The sequence below is a fragment of the Oryzias latipes genome, chromosome 1, assembly GCF_053564925.1.
Source record: "Oryzias latipes strain Hd-rR chromosome 1, Olatipes_Hd-rR_3.1".
Classification (NCBI taxonomy): domain Eukaryota; kingdom Metazoa; phylum Chordata; class Actinopteri; order Beloniformes; family Adrianichthyidae; genus Oryzias; species Oryzias latipes.
The window spans coordinates 40542008-40562108 of NC_136237.1; the positions used below are offsets into that span (position 1 = coordinate 40542008).

At 43.7% G+C, this 20101-nt stretch overlaps 1 protein-coding gene across 1 annotated transcript; it reads left to right on the plus strand.

The window, feature by feature from the left end:
- The first annotated feature begins 6626 nt into the window (after positions 1–6626).
- Positions 6627–13389, plus strand: LOC101168093 (receptor-interacting serine/threonine-protein kinase 4-like). Its single transcript, XM_004065597.5, has 9 exons — positions 6627–6715; positions 8177–8254; positions 10190–10362; positions 10462–10777; positions 11604–11749; positions 11960–12009; positions 12138–12293; positions 12428–12510; positions 12615–13389. Exons 2-9 carry the CDS (start codon positions 8240–8242, stop codon positions 12909–12911), a joined length of 1236 nt encoding a protein of 411 aa, XP_004065645.2. The 5' UTR covers positions 6627–6715; positions 8177–8239; the 3' UTR covers positions 12912–13389.
- The last annotated feature ends 6712 nt before the right edge of the window (positions 13390–20101 follow it).

The following is a 20101-nucleotide window of genomic DNA, read 5'->3' on the forward strand; positions in this document are numbered from 1 at the left end:
TCCCGCTCCATAGGAAGTGAGAAATCCGTTTTTCCAGTTTGTCGAAAAAAGCTTTGTTAATAAGTATAGGGATGTGCTGGAAGAGATACAAGAATTTAGGAAGGAAGGTCATTTTGATGATTCACCCGCCCAATCAGTGACAGAGGTAAAACTGACCAACAATCAAAGTCTTCCCCAATGCTCTCCAGCAGGGATTCAAAGTTGCGTTTTTTTCATTTCGGAAGTAGAGGAAGATATAAATATACCTAAATATTTAAAGCCAGTTTCCACTTGTTTAAAGGGGGCTATTGAATGAGGCATCTCTCTGGCTCTCACTTTTCTGGTAATTAACCTTATAACCTGAAAATGATCCGAATTGATCCAAAATGTCCAATAGTATGGGCAGAGAGTTCAGTGGGTCAGAAATATAAAGGAATCTAAAGAGGAATATACAGTTTATCAAGTCTCTGTGACAGTGATGCTGCCACCAATTAGCTAAATCTGAGACACATTTGCTTAAATTGTGACCACAGTAGAAGCATTAAACACATAATCATTTTTGGAACTTGGTCTTTACCCTTTCTAATGTTTGGGTAAATGCTTCATACTTTTGTTAATATTGGACCACAAGTTAACATTGACCATCTCCATGTAGAGTGGACTCTTTCTTTTTTTGTCCTGTCCAACAGCTGGGAAGACAGATGAGAGCTGAAAGCTTCTTGTGTTGAACATATTTTACTGTTACAACAAAATTATCTCAAAATCATCTCTGCACAACGCAACTGGAATTTTTTTCAGCATTGATTTAGTTCTTTTATCTTTTCTCCTTCAATATTAAAAAAATCCCTTAGAGATTACTCCCATGGTCGAGAACGTGTACTCAAAGCATAAACCCAAAATTATTCATGAGGTGTACGAGGTTCTAAAACAGCTGGTAAGAAAAAATGTTTTGGATAAAAATACCTAGTTTGAAAGTGAATGAGTGGGTTTTTTTATTATTTCTTTTCACATTTTTTTTTCTTTCAGGACAGTGACTCTCTGGAGGCATCACATAATCCTATTTTGGATGAAAATACAAGATCCACGAGCAAGACAGTACCATCTGTGAGCCTCTGCAAGAGGAGCAAAGAGAGGGAAATTTCACTTCAGAGACCGATGACACTTACACGTCTACCATAATCACCATCTTCAATCCAGAAACGGGTAAAGAAATGTCTTCCCATGAAGCCTACACGCAGGGCGTCATTGATCATTCGCAGTACTTGAATCTGCTGGAGTTAGAGTCCGACTGGAAGGAAATAACCTCCGTGGGACCTGATGGTGAGACATCTGTGCTGCAAGATCGCAAGAGTGGAAAACAGTATCCCAATTAAAGACGCCATTAAAGAGGGAAAGATAACAGAGTACGATCTGCAACAGTACAAAAAAGGCAAAATTCCCATTTCAGAGTTTGCCCTGATGCTTGCAGGTGTTGACAAAAAGCAGCAGCAGCTTAATTCAGTCCTCCCAAAGTCTGCCACTCCAGTAAATTCAGCCCGTTTAGACCGCTCCAAAACTGAGGAAACATATCCAATTGCAGGAGTGATGGATACTAATACTTGCACCTGCTTTACAATACATAATGCCACCCAGCGCAGACTGATAGACCGCACCACTGCCCAAAGGCTGCTGGAGGCTCAGGCAGCCACAGGTGGCATCATTGACATCCAGAACAAGGACAGATACACAGTTCACAAGGCAGCAAACAGATGTCTCATTGAGGAAAGTCAACTCCAGCTGCTGCTCAATGCAGAAAAGGCTGTTAGTGAAGTGGAAGACCCCACAACCAGAAAGATTTTGTCTGCGGGTGAAGCAGCTCAGAACGGCTGGATGCTTAAGGAGACTGCACGCCGCTACATGGTGGTCCAGCTCTTGACCGGAGGGCTGGTCAATCCCAAAACAGGCAGCAGGATGAGCGTCACAGATGCCTTTAAGTTAAGAATGATTGACCACACAATGATGAGGGAACTGCAAGCCGAGACGACGTATGAAAAGGATATCTTAGAACAGGGGTGTCCAATTCCAGGCCTCAAGGGCCGGTGTCCTATATGTTTTCCAATCAACCTGCCTTTGAAGCTCCTAATTGGCTAAACACACCTGATCCAGGTAATCAACAGCAGATGAGGCAGCATTTCTGGAAAACCAGCGGGTTGCCGGCCCTTGAGGCCTGGATTTGGACACCCCTGTCTTAGACCCACTAACACAGGAGAAGATTAACCTACAAACAAGCTCTGAATCGCTGCAGAAAAGACCCAAAGTCTGGGTTACCGATGCTGCCCACCTCCTCCAAAGGAACTGGCTACACAACAAGCAGCAACACATTCAAGTATTCTTGAGTCTAGATATGTTTACTGATCAGGGTTAACTTGTTTGTGAAGCTACGGGGTAAAAGAGTACCGCTGGAAATAAAAAGAAAAAAGTTTTGTGGACTATAGCATTTTGACTCAGGAGATATCTACAACTACAACTGCCTGTCAAGATAAAATATTTGCACAAATTGCAAAAATAGATTTGATTCTGTATAACTTTTGTTGTTGACACTAAACTTTAAACTAATGACTGTTTGACATTCATCTTTTCATCTTCTAAACCCGTCTTGTCCCTTTCGGGGTCATGGGGCTTCCAGAGCCTATAGGCTCCGCGGGGCCTTCTTGCTGTGAGGCAAGAGCGCTAACCACTGCACCACTGTGCAGCCCGACTGCTTTACGGAAAGGCATCAACACTGCAAAGCAACAATACAAAAGGCGCATTGAAGTCAGTTTTGACTCCGCCACAAACCCCAGACAGGTCTGGGAGGGCATTAGGGCAATTACGGACTATAAGAGGAAATCACCACCACCCCCAGTGGGCTGTCCTACACTGGCTGAGGACTTAAACCTCTTCTATGCCTGTTTTGCCAGAGAAAATAAAGATCCTACCCCCCCCTTCACTCTACCGACACCCCCCCAGTCCTGAGCACACACAAGGTGAGCGGTGTTTTGAAAAACATCAACACCATGTAAGCAGCCGGGCCTGATGGTGTACTGGGCCGGGTGCTGAAGGACTGTGCAGAGGAGCTGACTGACATCTTTACCACCATCTTCAACTTGTCGCTCTCCACAGCATGGGTCCCCACCAGCTTCAAATCTGCTACAATAACCCCCATTCCTAAGCAATCAAAGGTAACATGTCTAAATGACTACAGACCCGTGGCGCTCACTCCCATCCCTGCAAAGTGCCTGGAAAAACTGGTCATAAAACACATCAAGGCTGCAATACCACCTTCACTGGATACATATCATTTCGCTTACAAGAAGAACAGGTCAACTGAGGATGCCATCGCCATTGTGCTCCATAGGCTAGTGGAGCATCTGGAGCATAAGAACACCTATGCACGGCTTCTTTTCGTGGACTACAGTTCAGCTTTTAATGTGATTCGGCCATTCAAGCCTCGAGCCAAGCTACACCACCTTGGACTCAGCACCGCACTGTGCAACTGGACTACCGATTTCCTAACCAACAGAAAACAGAGGGTTAGAGTAGGAAAGTACACTTCATCCACTGTTTTAATCAACACAGGGGCCCCCCAAGGGTGTGTGCTGAGCCCTCTACTCTACTCTCTGTATACTCATGACTGCTGCTCATCATCTTCATCCAACCTCATCGTTAAATTTGCTGACGACACTACAGTGCTTGGACTCATCAACGACAATAATGAAACGGACTACAGGAAAGAAGTGCAACACTTGGCGTCATGGTGCAACAATAACAACCTGATACTAAACATCACAAAGACCAAGGAAATTATTGTTGACTTCCGAAGTCGCAGTATAAACCATCAGCCACTTTCCATTGGCACGGAGATGGTGGATAGGGTGACCAGTTTTAAACTTCTGGGGGTCACAATAACGGAGGACCTATCATGGGGTCCACACACTGCTTCAGTAGTGGGGAAGGCTCAACAACGCTTATACTACCTGAGGAAACTAAAGGCGGCAAAAATCTCCAGGCAACTGATGGTGAACTTCTACAACTGTGCCATCAGCAGTGTAATGACATTTAGTTTCTTAGTGTGGTTTCATAGCTGCACAAAGGCAGATCAGCAGAGACTCCAACGGGTGGTGAAAACAGCTGGGAAAATCATTGGGACCACTCTCCCAGAGATGAGTAGTCTCTACACCACCCGCTGTCTGAAGAGAGTCCAGAACATCCTGCGTGACCCGCACCATCCAGCCCATCTTCCATCTGCTCCCCTCAGGAAGGAGGTACAGGTCTATTAAGGCCAAAACAACCAGACTGAGCAACAGCCTTTATCCACAGGCTGCGCGGCTGCTGAACAGTCCCTCCTAGCTACTGCCCCCCCCCCCTCCTTATCTGACCACACTGCGAACTCTGTGAAAACTGGTCTTGCATTACTGCTACTAACTTAAAATCTTGTGCACACTGAATGTCTTATTTAATGTCCTATTTATTATCTATTTTTTTTCATGTTAAGTCCTTGCTGTGTTTCCTTTCGTACTGATGCTGCACTTTGGTTATTATTTATTTATGGGTTTTTTTTTGGGTGAACTGAACTGAGTGGCTGTTGTTGAGGCTCCAGACGCATTTTCATTGTTCCACTGACAATGACAAATAAATATCTTGAATCTTGAATCTTGAATCTTGACTGTATAATATCTAATGCAGGCTTCTGCAGCTTTTAATGTTTTGCTATGGTTTTTCTTCCACCATTTCTACTCGATCTTTCAAAGTTAAACACGAAATCTGTTAGATTCAAGCAAATGAAATGCTGCAGCTTTACTGTTCATTGGTTGATACAATAACGGCCGTAAAACACTTTTGCTAATAAACCATATAAACTGATAAATATGGAGTTACTTTTTTAGTTCTTACAGATTATCTGTAAATGTGAAGTATGTCTTTAATTTTCTATAAAACTTACCTCAAGTGTTTTATTACTTTCTGCTATGAGAGTTCTTGGTATTTCCCATTGTCTATCCCCATCAGTTTAGGGAGTGGGAGGTTGTGTGCAGGTCTGCAGAGGGGGATCCATTTAATTTTTGTGCTTGTTGGCATGTTTTATTTTTATTTTTCTTCATGTAAAGCACTTGTGTTGTGTTTTTATAGGAAAAGTGCTTTATAATAAATTTTGATTTGATTTGAAGCTCAATCCATTCCTCGTTTCGTTTTAGTTTTGACTCCAAGAAGTGTGACTTACTTTTGGAGAATCTGACTTTTAAGAAATTGAGAGACAATGTTGAGGGGCCTTTCAAAAATGTTGTTATATTTGTTTTTCTTTGGCCCACCCATTTATTTATTTTTTATCTCACAAATACATTATTTTTCAAGCAGCCTTTTTTCATCTGCTCCTGTTTCACAACGACTTGAAAAAATAAAAACTCAAAAATGCAATTCTGTGCTGATTGTTTTTTATGTTTGTCCTTCAAGAAACAGAATGCTTGCTAAAACAAAAAATATGTGCCACTGTTGGTTTTCTATTATCTGTTATATCATAGAGTTTGTAAAAGCCTGAAACCTGCGAACTGCTTTCCCTGCAGCAGCACGCGCTCCTGCCTTTGAGAAGGAGCCGCAAATGTAATAGGGAAGGGGTAAAGGGCGCAGGCTGCGAGGTGAGTATGGTATGAGCACAGAGCGCAGCCTCGATTGCGCAACACCTGGATCATGGTGTGCCATTAGATTACTCAGCTCATGCCAATAATGTCATTCTTTTTTATTTTGTCTTTTTTTTTAACTTGTCCTCTCCAACAGCTGGGCAGATAGATGAGAGCTGAAGGCCTCTTGTGTTGGACTTATTTTACTTTAACAACAGGGGTTATGAATCTTCTGACAAACCAGAGGTGTGTAACCTTTAAATTTGCGCCCCAGACAATTGCCCTTATAGCCCATACCTAAAACTACTACTGATTGAAATGTAGATCGACCGATAAATTGAGAGCTTTGCTTTCTTCCTCAGCTCTCTCTTTACCTCATCGGACTAATACAGCCAATGACTCAATATCCAAAAATCTGCACCGGGAACTGAAGATGAGCAAACTGATTTGTTTAAACCAGGCATGTCCAAAGCCTGCGTTCAAGTTTGCACGTGCCCACAGGCTCCTTTTATAAAATACTGTAAATAATATTCGGCCCCCAGCACTTTCTATAAACGGTATGATTTCTTGATTGTGTTTGGCTGAAATAGGTTTTATCCAGAGTAAACCTGTGGCAACACTATCATGTGACCCTTCTGTGACACTTTCTAGCTCATTTTTAAAATGTCACAGCACAACATGACATCCCATAATTATCTGAATACAGAGCTAAACCTTTGTAAGCCTGCAGCTTTTATTTGAGCTTTAAGTGGATCTCAATGATTTTTCAAAACACAACAGAATTACCAAACTAAATGTTATTTTTGCTTTAGCAGAACTAGAGAAAATGTTATTTGTGGTTTTTAACACTTGGACAATTTTCTAAGAAGTTTGCGCAATTTTCTCAAAAGCCTGAAGAAAGGAGGAGGAAGAGGAGGAGGAGGAGGAGGAAGAAATGCAGAGAACAGAACAACTTGAAATGGTTGGATGTTACCTGCCTGGGAGGTGCCATACCTGTGTAGGTATGAGTGTGTGTGTTGTTTTTATGTGTATCTGAGAGAAAGTTAAGACAGAGAGGGAGAGGAAGGCACAGGGGGAGGAAGACAAAGGAGGAAGACAAAAAGCAAGTGAGTTTTTCCTCTGTGGCAATAATGTTGGATGTGTGTAGTTTATTCCTCCTCCAGAGATGAGAAGTGTGTCGCGTTTCCTTCTTCTCTTGTTGTCATTCTACAGCTGCTTGAAAAGAGACTTAAATTATCTCTGCTTCGCCTCTGTAATGGAGGCATTTTTGAGGAGGTGAGGATTCCTTTGGGAGTGTGAGACGGCTAAAGTCTACATCTCTTTTTTTTTTAACTTGCTTTGTCCAACAACTGAGCAAACAGAAGAGGGCTGAAGGCCTTTTGTGTTGGACAGACAAACTATACAAAAAGAGGTTATATGTGTAAGGGTTAATGGCAGACAAAGTATGCATTATCACTTTTTAATGCAGCCAGGTGCAGAGGGGGGCCCCCTGCAGTGGCCCCTCAGGCACCAAAGGCATAGGCGAGCCTGGCGTCAGGACCCCCAGGCCACAGGACAGGCGTGCTCCGCCGTACCAGGCAGCAGCCATTGGGGCCACCAGGCACTGGACACCAAGACTCGGTCCAAGGGCGAATCCAGGGCCCAGAGGACCCATGAGCCGCCCACCACCCAGCCGGATCATTGTCACCGCAGGCCATGCCTGGCACCCGACCCAAGCATCCCAAAGATCACCGCGCACCCACAGCTCCACCACTACCCCCCCAAAACTACTCTACCCTCTACAACCCCCTCCTCCACCATGTTCCACAACCCCTCCTCCAATATCTCCCCTAATGCCCACCCCACTCTGCAATGGAGAGGGTGAGTCCCAGTAGGTCCGGCGAGCCAGCCCCAAGGCCTGTCCCCACCCATGCACTCTCAAACCCCTCCCCCCGTCACCACACAGTAACCCCCTTCGGACGATCGATCCCCAGCGCCAAACACCCGACCACCACTACGGCCAGCAGGATCCCCACACGCCAGGCCGCCCTGAGAGGACCAGCCACCCAGCATGGCCCCCGGCCGCTGTTCCTGGCCGGCTGCCACCGCCTACCCTGCGCCCAGAAGGCGTCGACCCAGGAACCCCTGCCAGGATGCTAGCCAACTAAAATTGCAAAGTACAGCAAACAACATACGTCCTTTATTAATTAAATACATTGATTTTTGATTAGATTGGATTGGTTTTTGGGGTCTTTTACAGATAAAATGTCATAACCATCAGGATGTTTAAGTTTTAAACTTTAGCAAAGCTTCACATTAATGCAAGAGTCATCAGCAAACCTTCACTGGCGTAGAAGTATTCAGAATGTGAAGGATTTCTCTGCTATGAAATGTATTCTCTGGTTTGTCAGATTTTGTAAACTGATCTGGATCATCAGATTTTGGCCAAAAGAAAAAAATCATGCAGTTTAGGGCAATTTTTTATGTTGGAGAGTGAACTTTCTCTGAAGTTTTTGCAAAAAGAACATTTTCTGGATTAACAGTAGTGATCTTAAAAGTTGCCCCCCCCACTTGTCCTCACCCTGCAGGTCTCAAGTCACCGCCTGGAAATACTGACCACCAAGATAGGAAAAAACACCGACTTGGCTGAAATGGAGGAAGCTACGGTGAGGCCATACCATCAAATTGGCAAATTTGATGCTCCAGTTTACTTTTACCTTCATTTACCACCTGATCAAACTAATATATAATTTAAAACTGTTTTCATTACCTGTTTCATGGAAGGCAGTGTCGCCTTATATCTTGAGGTGGCACACAAAAGCCAAGAGCTGTATTTTCAAAATTCACTTTACTAAACGTAGTAAAACAACCTTTAGAAAACTAACAGAAACTTAAATGCCTACTGATATACAGGTCGAGACCCTGATTTTGATGAGTTCTGCCTTTCTTCTTTGACTGTCCTTCGTCTGATGCCGTCTCATGTTTGTCTTCCTCATTATATTCTGTCATTAATACAGGCTGTGGATCATGCTGCTCTGTCTCATCTTCCTCCTTCTCACTATACCTCTGTTGCTGCCCTACCATCTCTTTCACTCCTTCTGCTGTACTTCTTTTCTTAAAATAAGAATAAATGTTGGTAGATTTTCTCTTCATTCTCTGAAAATGTCTATTACATACACGAGCATCAACCAATGACTTTAGATAACTCTGTCGAAACAGGTCAAAAACAAATCAAAAGGCTTGGTAACAAAACACTCCTGTCCTCAAACAGTGCCATAAAATGCAGTAAGTGCAGTCACACCACCGCTAAAAGCAGTCACTACCTTTAAAAATGTCCTGTATTCTTGAAATCGCAGACATCTATGGAGCCTACATTTGTCATCTGAACAGAATTTAGAGAGGAATCCACAGTTTACCATGTCTCTGTGACAGTGATGCAGTTCATCTGCAGATGCTGCCACTAATGAGCTAAATCTGAGACACATTTGCTTAAACTCTGAACACGGCGGTGGCATTAAACACAGAATCATTTTTGGAACCTGTTGTTTAATCTGTTTAACATTTGGGTAAATGCTTCATCCTTTTGTAAATACTGAACCACAGGTTAACATTGACTGTCTCCACATAGAGTGTTCTCTTTTTTTGTCCTGTCCAACAGCTGAGAAGACTCGTCTGGACATACTTTACTGTTTCAATAGGTGTTATGAATCTTTTGACACACTAGGTGTATATTTAAATAAACCCCTTTTGTAATTTAGGCTAAACTTAATTCATCTTACTCATATCTGTAACAGTCCTTTGTTGGACCGGACAGAAAAGAAAAGAAGTGAGAGAGGGATGTCGGGGGGAAGAAGAAAAAAAAAAGGGGGGGGGGTAGACCTGTGAAGCTTGTTGGATGTTTACTATCATTACAGTCAGGTTTACAATTAATATAAGTTCAAAAGGGGGCGGGGCCTGTCCACACACACATCCAAATGCCACAAACATACCTGTTGGCTCCAAAAAATGCCCATATACAAAACATGTCAACATGTACACAATGCAACTGATGTTCACACACGCATACTTATGCATTCGGACCAACCCATGTGAAATACTTCATTTAATCACTCAAACTATTTTGTATTTGGTCATTTGCACTCGGATTTGCTTTTGTGTTTCCGGACTCTGTTATTTATTCAGGGATTTGCTGTTGTGTTTTCAGTATTTGTTCATTTGTTCCAAGATTGATTTTAGCGCTTTAAGATTTGTTAGCTTGTACCGAGATTTGTTGTTGGTTGTATCTTAAATGGCCACCGCAGCCTGATAGACCATTAGTTGTTAGCATTGTATTGGCCTGTAACTGGCCGGTAACTGGATCGTGAACACGGTTCAATAACTCTTATGTTTTCAGAGCTTCGCTTTATCCGTCTCTTCACAAATACATTGATTTCAAATGGAAGCCATTAATTACAGTCTTGTTCTTATTCTGTTTATTAAAAAATGACCTTTGGTAAAAATGCAAAATAAAAAGTTCAAAATATTTCATTCTGTGTAAAAACAAATGTGTTAAAAAGAGTGGTGTTACACATAGAGTTTTCTTTCTTCCTTTCATATAAAAGGTCCTGACACTCTTCAGAAATATGATGGGAGAAAACAACCAGATCAACAAGTTTGATGATGACTCCTTATTGGACTGGACAGAGATTGACAAAGGAGGGTTTGGCAGTGTGTACAAGGCCAGGCATCGCAAAATGGGACATGATGTGGCCATTAAGATACTGCATGATGTTAAGTAAATGAACACGTTTTATGATTTTCACTAATTGTATGCTGCATCATCTACTCCCCAGTCTACTAGGTGAATGACTGAGAACATGTTTTTCTGTTGCAGTGTGGAGGAATCACTGTTAAAGGAGGCTACATTTCAGAAAGTGTTCTCCTGCAACTTTGTCCTGAGGGTTTATGGGATGTATAAGGGAATCCCTCCAAATGAAAAAGTCAAGCAAAAAGGAATGGTCATGGAGTTCATGACCAGAGGATCTATTATGGATCTTTGCAAAAACTTGCGAGGTCCTCCTCCATTTTCTCTGGCCTGCCGTCTGATTCTGGAAGTGGCTTCAGGAATGCGATTCCTCCATTCAATGGGTATCTTGCACCGCGACCTAAAAATGCAGAATGTAATGCTGTCTGAAGACCTTCATGCCAAGGTAAAATGCATTTAATTAATAGTGGGTTAATAGTATAAATGCAGCGTTCGAAATAAGCGGTTATCCGGTTGTCCGAGACAACCAGATTTCACGGAGGACAACCCAAATGAACCTGATGGTTGTCCGTGTGACAACCTGGCCTTTTATTCAACATTTTGGTATTTTTCGACTATTTTTCAAGTTTCAAGGGTTAGTTTTTGGTAACCTCTGAATTGAGACGTATGCAGCAAATTCTTTCCGCTGACAAACGAAGTGCGTGCATATTAGCCAATCCTTTCTGTTTCTACAAGTGCACTTTTCAAGAGGTCTCCAAAAACACGCAAAAAGATTTAAAACACATTCATAAAACACTATAACTTTCACTCATAACAGACTGACATGAACTGAAAAAAACCTTTTTCCATGGGATTGATATGATATTCTAAATTTTTACAACAGTATTTGTATTTTATATTCTTTAAGCAACAATTATCAAAACCAAAGAAAAAAAAGAACCAATATATTTAAATCTGTGTAAAGATACTAGATATAAAGATATTAGTTTCAAGTTTTTGGCAATACTTTGTGTAACCAGATGCTTCAATATTTAGTAAAATGTTTGTTTTTTTCAGAGTTTTTTAATTGTCCATCATAACAGGCAGTTGATATTAGATGTATAGAAGAAATAAAGATGTAAGTACTGACATCTGAGTAGGTTTCGTTGCTGTTAAATATTGGTATCGAAGGGCAACCAAAAATTGGGGAGGACAACCAAGTTTACTTGCCATTTTTTTCCCTTATTTCTAACGCTGAAATGTAATAGTTTTATTTGCCTGCTACTCTTTAGCTGGCAGATTTTGGTCTGTGCACAATGTCTGCCACCTGTTGCCCCAGCGATGAAGAAGAAACAGAGATTTCAGGCACAGTAAAGTACATGCCACCTGAAGCTTATGACATCAACTACAAACCTGTTCGCTCTTTTGACGTGTACAGGTAAACAAAGCTAAATAAATCTGTTTTTCAATAACTTTTTTGCTATTTATCCTTTTTTAAATATGACTAAATATTGTTATTTTATAATATGAAAACATAATAATATTTAAATCATGTAAATTACTTTCAAACAGATTTTTTAATGTCTTCTTGAAACAAGTTGACTTCACTCCAATTGTTGTCACAAGTATATTTTTCTGTTTTCATCAGTTTTGCCATTTTTCTCTGGGCCATCCTTTCTGGAGAAGAACCTTTCCCCAGTAAGTTCCATCAGTTTTATTATTAAGATTACATTTCTTGAAATTAAAGAGAAAACGAAAGATCTGATGTCCTTTTATCTGTAAAATAGACTAATTTTCTTCTCTCCTTCTGTGTTTTCAAAACAAAGCTGCTCATCCATCACGTTTGCGCAAGTGTATCGCTAAAGGTCAAAGACCCCCTCTTGATGACTTATCAAAGACGGATAAAGCAGGAATGAGCGATCTGCTCGATCTAATGCAGAAGTGCTGGAATGGTGATCCAACCCAGAGGCCAACATTTGAAGGTATGAGATCATTTTAATTACAGACATATTCAAAGTAATCTCAAAATCATGTTCTTCTCTGCAAAAAGCAACTGGAATGTTCCAGTATTCATTCTGTTTTCATCTCTTCTCCTTCAATATGTAAAATTCTTTAGAGATTACTCCCATGGTGGAGAACGTGTACTCAAAGCATAAATCCAAAATTATTCATGAGGTCTACGAGGTTCTAAAACAGCTGGTAAGAAAAAATGTTTTAAATGTTTAAAAACACCTAATTTGAAAGTGAATGAGTGGTTATTTCATTCTTTCTTCTCATTTCTTCACACATTTTTTTTCTTTCAGGACAGTGACTCTCTGGAGGAATTACATAATCCTATTTTGGATGAAAAAGACAAGATCCACGAGCAAGACAGTACCATCTGTGAGCCTCTGCAAGAGGAGCAAAGAGAGGGAGATTTCATTTCAGAGAGCCATGAGACCAAAAAGTCTCCACTTGTCGTCATCATTGATCCAGATACGGATAAAGAAATTTCTGTCTATGAAGCCTATAAGAAGGGCTTGATTGATGAGGATTTGATGCATGAGATAGCGAGTACGGGCTGGGATATACACTGCGTGGCACTGTATGATGATTTGTAATCTGAGCTGCAAGATGGCAAGAGTGGAAACTAGTATCCCATTAAAGACGCCATTAAAGAGGGAAAGATAACAGAGTACGATCTGCAGGAGTACAAAAAAGGCAAAATTCCCATTTCAGAGTTTGGCCGGATGCATACAGGTGTTGACGAAAAGCAGCACAATCTTAACCCTAATATGCACAACATGGGTCAAAAGTGACCCAGCTGAGTTTTTATTTTTGATATCTTTGCGATAAATTAATACTTTCATTCAGTTGTCAAGGTTTTCCTCAATTAACTTGTTTTAGACCATCACACATGATTATTGTATTTTCTCATTTCTTACTTTTTGAATAAAACTGTTTTTGTATCACTACCACTTTAATGCTCAACATGGGTACAAAATGACCCATATTCGTTTTCAATATCATTTATTATATGGCTCAGTATTTACACAAAATGACTTTGAAATAAATCACATTTGATCATTTATTCATCCACATATGTCCCAAATATTTTGTTTTTGTGCCTCTCGAGCACCATGCATGGTGACAAAGCAGTGAATCACAACAGTCTGAAGAAGAAACCAGCAGTGATCCAGTACTATAACAAAACAAAAGGAGTTGTGGACACAATGGATCAAATGGTTAGAAACTATTCATGTCAGTGGAGAACACGGAGGTGGACATGGTTCTCTGGTACAACATGCTGGATGTTGCCACCATCAATGCCTACACAAGCTTCACTGCGTAACACCCTGGCTATTTGGGTGGTGTCAGCAAACCACGTCAGTGTTTTATCAAGGAGCTGGGCAAAGAGCTTGTCGTGCCACATCTGAAGAGGCGCATTGAGGCCACGCCCTAACTTCAAAAGCGTGCCGAGGCCATGGGAAGATGTGGGTTAAAAAAGCCTGAAGAGAGCATCAGGCAGGTGGACCGAAGGAGGTGTGCAAACTGCCCAGTTTCCAAAGACAGAAAAGTCAAAAGCTGGTGTTCCCACTGCACCAGACCTGTATGCAAAGAGCACAAATTATTATCAAATTATTATCTCAACACCTTCTTAAAATAGTTCAATAAAGTTCATAGTGTCTGTATTTAATTGATTGATTTCTTCGGTTCTTGCATTTTAGATACGGCTGTGTTTTTCACATACCTGACATGTTGCGACGGAGAAAATCAGTCTCTGCTGAAGACGGAAGACATCTGTCGAAACATGTCAGGTATGTGAAAAACACAGCTGTGTTCCCAAAAAACCTTCTTAAAATAAATGCCTCATTTTTTCTGAGATTTTTCATGAAACACAAAGAACTAAACAGTTTGTTGAATATATGATAGTTACTAAGAATTTTAATCAAAATAGCTATGAGAACATACAAACAACAAAGCTACCCAAACATGGAGCATGGGAGAATTAAATGACTGTTTTTGAACATGCCTTTATACTATTAGGAATAAAACATTATTAACAAGATAACTGAACATAATGCTTCGGAGGAATGTGCATGTCTTCACTTCTCTTTCCAGCTCTTCTTTGTAGGGTTCTTGTCTGATGCCTATCAGAGTGGGCAATTGTAAAATAAGAGGTTTTATTGACTGAAGGTTCTGGTACTTTCTTCTTGATTGTCAGAGCACATGTGTCACGGTGGTGGGATGACTCGAGAGCCGGTTGGACCCAGAAGCAGAAGCGGAGGCACACGGATCAGAGATTGACGTGGCGAGGAACATGAAACGAGAACGTGGCGAGGAACATGGAACTAGACAGCATGAACACCATAACAGAGGTATGGACCAGCACAGGAGGAAGGCAGAGACAAGACTTAAATACAGACAGGGCAGACAAGACACAGGTGGACACGGTCAGGGCTGATGGGGACCAAAGGAAGTAAAACTCAAGAAACAAGACAAGACAGGACCTTTCAAAATAAAACAGGAAACAGAAAACAAGACAGAACAAGAACTAAGACGAAAAACAAGACAAAAAACTCAAAACCATGACAGTATGCAGGTTCATAGAACAAAAACTTACATATATTTCCTTTGGTCCCCATCAGCCCTGACCGTGTCCACCTGTGTCTTGTCTGCCCTGTCTGTATTTAAGTCTTGTCTCTGCCTTCCTCCTGTGCTGGTCCATACCTCTGTTATGGTGTTCATGCTGTCTAGTTCCATGTTCCTCGCCACGTTCTCGTTTCATGTTCCTCGCCACGTCAAGTAAGTTTTGTTTTGTTCTGAAAACCTGCTCTGCAGCGCTTTGTGCTTTGCGTCTGGAACCTACTGCCTACTGCCGGGAAGCAGAAAGGACTAGAACTTTTTGGATTTTCGATCAGGCCCAGTTTCCCTCATCTCCCTGGAGTGGGAGCCGCCCGGACTACACTGGGAGCCGCCTGCACCCCGACCCGTCCCGGATCCCAGGGGGGTGCCGCCTCCACCCCGACCCGCCCCGGATCCCAGGGGGGTGCCGCCTGCCCCCCGACCCGCCCCGGCTCCCAGGGAGGTGCCGCCTGCACCCCGACCCGTCCCGGCTCCCAGGGGGGTTCCGCCTGAACCCCAACCAATCCCCGCTTCCAAGGGCATGCCCGACCCGCCAGAGCTCGACTGCTGGCCCGACCCGCCGGAGCTCGACTGCTGGCCCAACCCGCCGGAGCTCGACTGCTGGCCCGACCCGCCGGCCGACTGCTGGCCCGACCCGCCGGCCGACTGCTGGCCCGATGACTCCAAGCCTGACTCCAAGCCTGACTCCAAGCCTGACTCCACGCCTGACTCCACGCCTGACTCCACGCCTGACTCCACGGCCCCCCGGCCGTCCTCCGGACCTGCCTCGCCGGACCGCCCGGCCCTTCTCCGGACCTGCCTCGTCGGACTGCCCGGCCCTTCTCCGGACCTGCCTCGCCGTTCTGTCTTGTTTTCTGTTTCCTGTTTTATTTTGAAAGGTCCTGTTTTGTCTTGTTTCTTGAGTTTTACTTCCTTTGGTCCCCATCAGCCCTGACCGTGTCCACCTGTGTCTTGTCTGCCCTGTCTGTATTTAAGTCTTGTCTCTGCCTTCCTCCTGTGCTGGTCCATTAGTCTTGTCATGGTGTTTCATATCATGCTGTCTCTTGCCACGTTCCATGTTTCATGTTCCTCGCCACGTCAAGTAAGTTTTGTTTGTTCAGAAATTCTGCTCTGCAGCGCTTTGTGTTTGGTTTTTGTTTATTAAATCCATTAGACTCTGATCCTCGTGCCTCCGCCTCTGCTACTGGGTCCTACCGGCTCTCGAGCCACCCCACCACCGTGACAACATGGACACAATCTAATCCATACCAATGGCCCATTTGACATCTGTACCCTTTGTGGCAGTTCTTTCAATACAGAGGCTTCTAAGAAGGACAGTCTGAATGGACCTAGCCATCACTGCTAAACCGAAGAGCCCGCAAGTAATGCACAGTTGGATATCAAGCATTTTTGCCTGGTCTGATGCTGAAGAAAAAAGATCTATTAAGTTTCAGGCACCCATCGTGCTTTAGCACTTTTATGTGACGTATGTGAGTTGTTTGTTATTCTGGGATACACACTAGGATGTGTTTTAGATGTGGCTGGAGTGCAAGCTTACTGACGCGTCTGTAATAATGAAAGCCTATTACAACTGTACTACATCTGAAGTATGATGACATAGTCTCTTGGCGTGAAAATATCTGCAAACTATTCTTTTGTGTAATAGTGCTATGAATGCTGTCACACCTCATTTGTAAAACCTGCAGCAAGGTATTTCTGAATTATTAGCCCATTTTTCCTTGCAAACTCAGAGTTTGCATTTGCCATGCATGCTTTGGGATTCTGATAATGGTAACCATCACTTCAAACTATGATCTCCTTGAGATCATAGTATGAAGGATGGCCTTTGATCACACATTTAACCCTTGTTCTATCCTAGGCACTTTAATAATGGGAGGTGGGTCATCTACACCCCACTAAACAGTGCGCAGAACCTATTTTCTTCAATGATTTGTGATCTTCACTGGTGTCCATGGATTACATGAAATCCTCTCCACCTTTTTCACGGTAGGGAGAACATGTCAATGTAAGGGTGGGGTCATAGGATAGCACAAGGGTTAAAATAACAATACGAAAGATGAGCAAATACCTCACTACACAGGTCACCTTTTGATTTCTCTCAAATGTAGCAGCAGCTTTCTTTTAGCCCAAGTTGAAAAGGGTTAAGGTTTGGGGCTGCACTTTTGTTGTGCAATATAGACTGCTGGCTGGGGTTTTTGGACACAGTGGCTTGCAAGTCCATTGTCCAAACAGACTTTTCTTTATTGGCAGAATCCTTGTCCTGAGACTTCTCTTGCCTCACTTAATCTTCTTGGAAACACATGAGTCAAATAATCCCTGCTAATCAAAGTCAAAGTCAAAGTCGGCTTTATTGTCAAATGTACTGCATCCATAAAGACATACAGCACAGATGAAATTGCTTTCCTCTCACCCCACAGTGCAAGCAGCATATAAAATAATAAATAAATAAACGACTTAAAAAATAGATAAAAAGACAGCAATAATAAGAAGAATAACAGTAGTCTAAACAGTGCAGAGAGCAATGAGATGGTTAAAGTGGCAGTTTAAAGTGACAACAGTGCTGAGAACAGTAAGTGGATGAGTTAGTGATGGCAGTCTTTGGTGAAGGTGGTGATCTGAACTGTTGTGAAAGTTTTCAGTGTGGTTTTGTAGGACGGAGTGGAGGGGCCAGAGGGGGGAGGGCAGGGAGGGAGTTGAGTGTCCTTATCGCCTGATGGAGGAAACTGTCTTTTAGTCTGCTGGTTCTGGCCTGCAGACTTTGCAGCCTCCTCCCTGATGGCAGCAGGTTGAAGTGTCTCTGGGATGGGTGTGTGGGGTCCCCTGCAATCCTGATGGCTTTGCGGGTGAGGCGGGAGCGGTAAATGTCCGAGAGGCCAGTAAGAGGGACACCGATGATCTTCTCAGCTGTTCTCACAATGTGCTGCAGAGTTTTCCGGCAGGACGCGTTGCAGGCTCCGTACCACACGGTGATGCAGCTGGTCAGGATGCTCTCGATGGCCCCCCTGTAGAAGGTAATATTCCCGTGTTTGAATGAAACACAAAAGTCACTGATCTTTTCGCAAAATATATGCATAATAGTTCTTATGGAAAACGTTGGGAAGTATTGGACTCCAACAGCCTCACCCCAGAAGTTTTTTTTTTGTTTGTTTTATGTTAATTTCTGCAACCAAAAAAAATTCGTACAGAAAGTAATTCAAAGTACTTCACAACACAGGACAATGCATTAGAAAAAAACACACGTCGCAGCGATGAACGACCTGAGACCCGTGGCTCTCACCCCTGCAGCAATGAAATGTCTGGAAAAGCTGGTTCTGTCCCACATCAACTCCCTGATCGACGAATCAGCAGACCCCCACCAGTTCGCCTACCGCCCCAACAGATCAGCAGAAGATGCGGTGGCACTGGCACTTCACTCCACACTGCAACATCTGGACTCCAAGAACACGTATGCCGGGATTCTGTTCCTTTTACTATAGCTTTGCCTTCAATACCATCAGGCCCCTGAAGCTGACTGATAAACTCGCAGAACTGAGAATACCAACACCCACCAGAAACTGGATCCTTGACTTTCTCACTGACCGACCACAGGTGGTGAAGATGGGAAAGAAGGTTTCTGCTGAGCTGACAGTCAGCACCGGTACACTGCAGGGGTGCTGCCTCAGCCCAAAGCTTTTCTCACTTTACACCTACGACTGCACCTTCCCCGACTCCAACAACATCATCATTAAGTATTGTAGGAAATAATCTGTCGCTTTGAGATTACTTTCCTTGCGTGTTCAAAAAAGTCGAGAAGAAGAAACCACTGGATTCGACCGGATTAAGATTAACAAATTTATTCCCTAAGAATATTTCTAAAACAGAGTAAAACAAAATAAAACAGACGTCTGGGTTCCCAAAGTTCCAGAGCTTCCACAGCGCAAAATTACCAGCGTCTTAACATGCCAGCCTGTTGAGAACAAAGGAAAGTTCCTTTTTTTTTTTTTTTAACTTGTCCCGTCCAACAGCTGGGCAGACAGATGAGAGCTGAGGGCCTCTTGTGTTGGACATATTTTACTTTAACAAGAGGGGTTATTAATCTTCAGACAAACCAAAGGTATGTCTGAATAAACCCCTTTTGTAATTGAGGCCAAACTTTATTAATTTCAACCATGTCTGAAAATCTTTGGTGTTGGACCGGACGGAAAAGGAAAGAGGGGAAGAAGAGAGAGGGACGTTAGAGAGAGGGGGGGTAGGAGGGTGATAATAGGAGGGGAGGGGGGATAAGACCATGAAGCAGCATAAAGCAACAAGTTTACTGGTTGTGTCTAGTTCCATGTTATGGTAAGGTTCAAACGTAGTACAAAAAGGGCGGAGCCTGTCCACACACACTCAAGTGTTATAAACACACCTGCTAGCTGCAAAAATGTCCACCTGTCGACATGTACACAAAACAGATAGTGTTCACACGCATACTTATGCCTTAAAACCAACTAGTGTGAAATATTTCAGTCATTCAGTCATGCAAACTGTTAGTGCAAAGGTGAGCTAACACCTGTGCTCAGGTGAGTGTTTATGTTCTTCTAAAATGGATGGTGGAAAGTGAAAAGAAGGAGGGAGAGTGCCCAGCCATCCCCACCCCAAGAACCCCACCGCAGCAGCAGCGGCAGCCGGAATCCCCCCAACGCCACACGGGAACCGGCAGGGAACAACCGCCGCCCGGGCGACCAAGCCCGCCACCCAGGCCAGGGCCAGCAGGACCGCCGCAAGGCCCCCAGAGCCAGAGAGCAGGGAAGCACGGAGGGAAAGAGAGCGCCGCCCCAGCCCAACCAGGAGAGCAGCCCCCCCGCCGCGCCGGGAGAGCCCAACGCAGGACCCCACCGGAGAAGGACGCCCACAGCCCCAGAGAAGCACCCCACCACCACCCAGGAGTTCCGGGCATCCCCCCGCCCCAACCCCAGGTACAGGCCAGGACCCCCCAAGGTAGACCCGCTCCGCACTCCAGGCAGCCATCCGCCTGGCCCACGGTTGGTCCAGGGAGGAGCAAGGCAGGGGCCCGCCGCCCCCGCCCAGGAGGGGGGAACCCCGGGGAAAAAAGAGGGCCCACAAGGGGTGTTGTAAATATGGCCCGACCAGGCTCGGCCACAGTTGGAAATTTGGCGGGGCCCAGCGCTCAGGAGCAAGGACC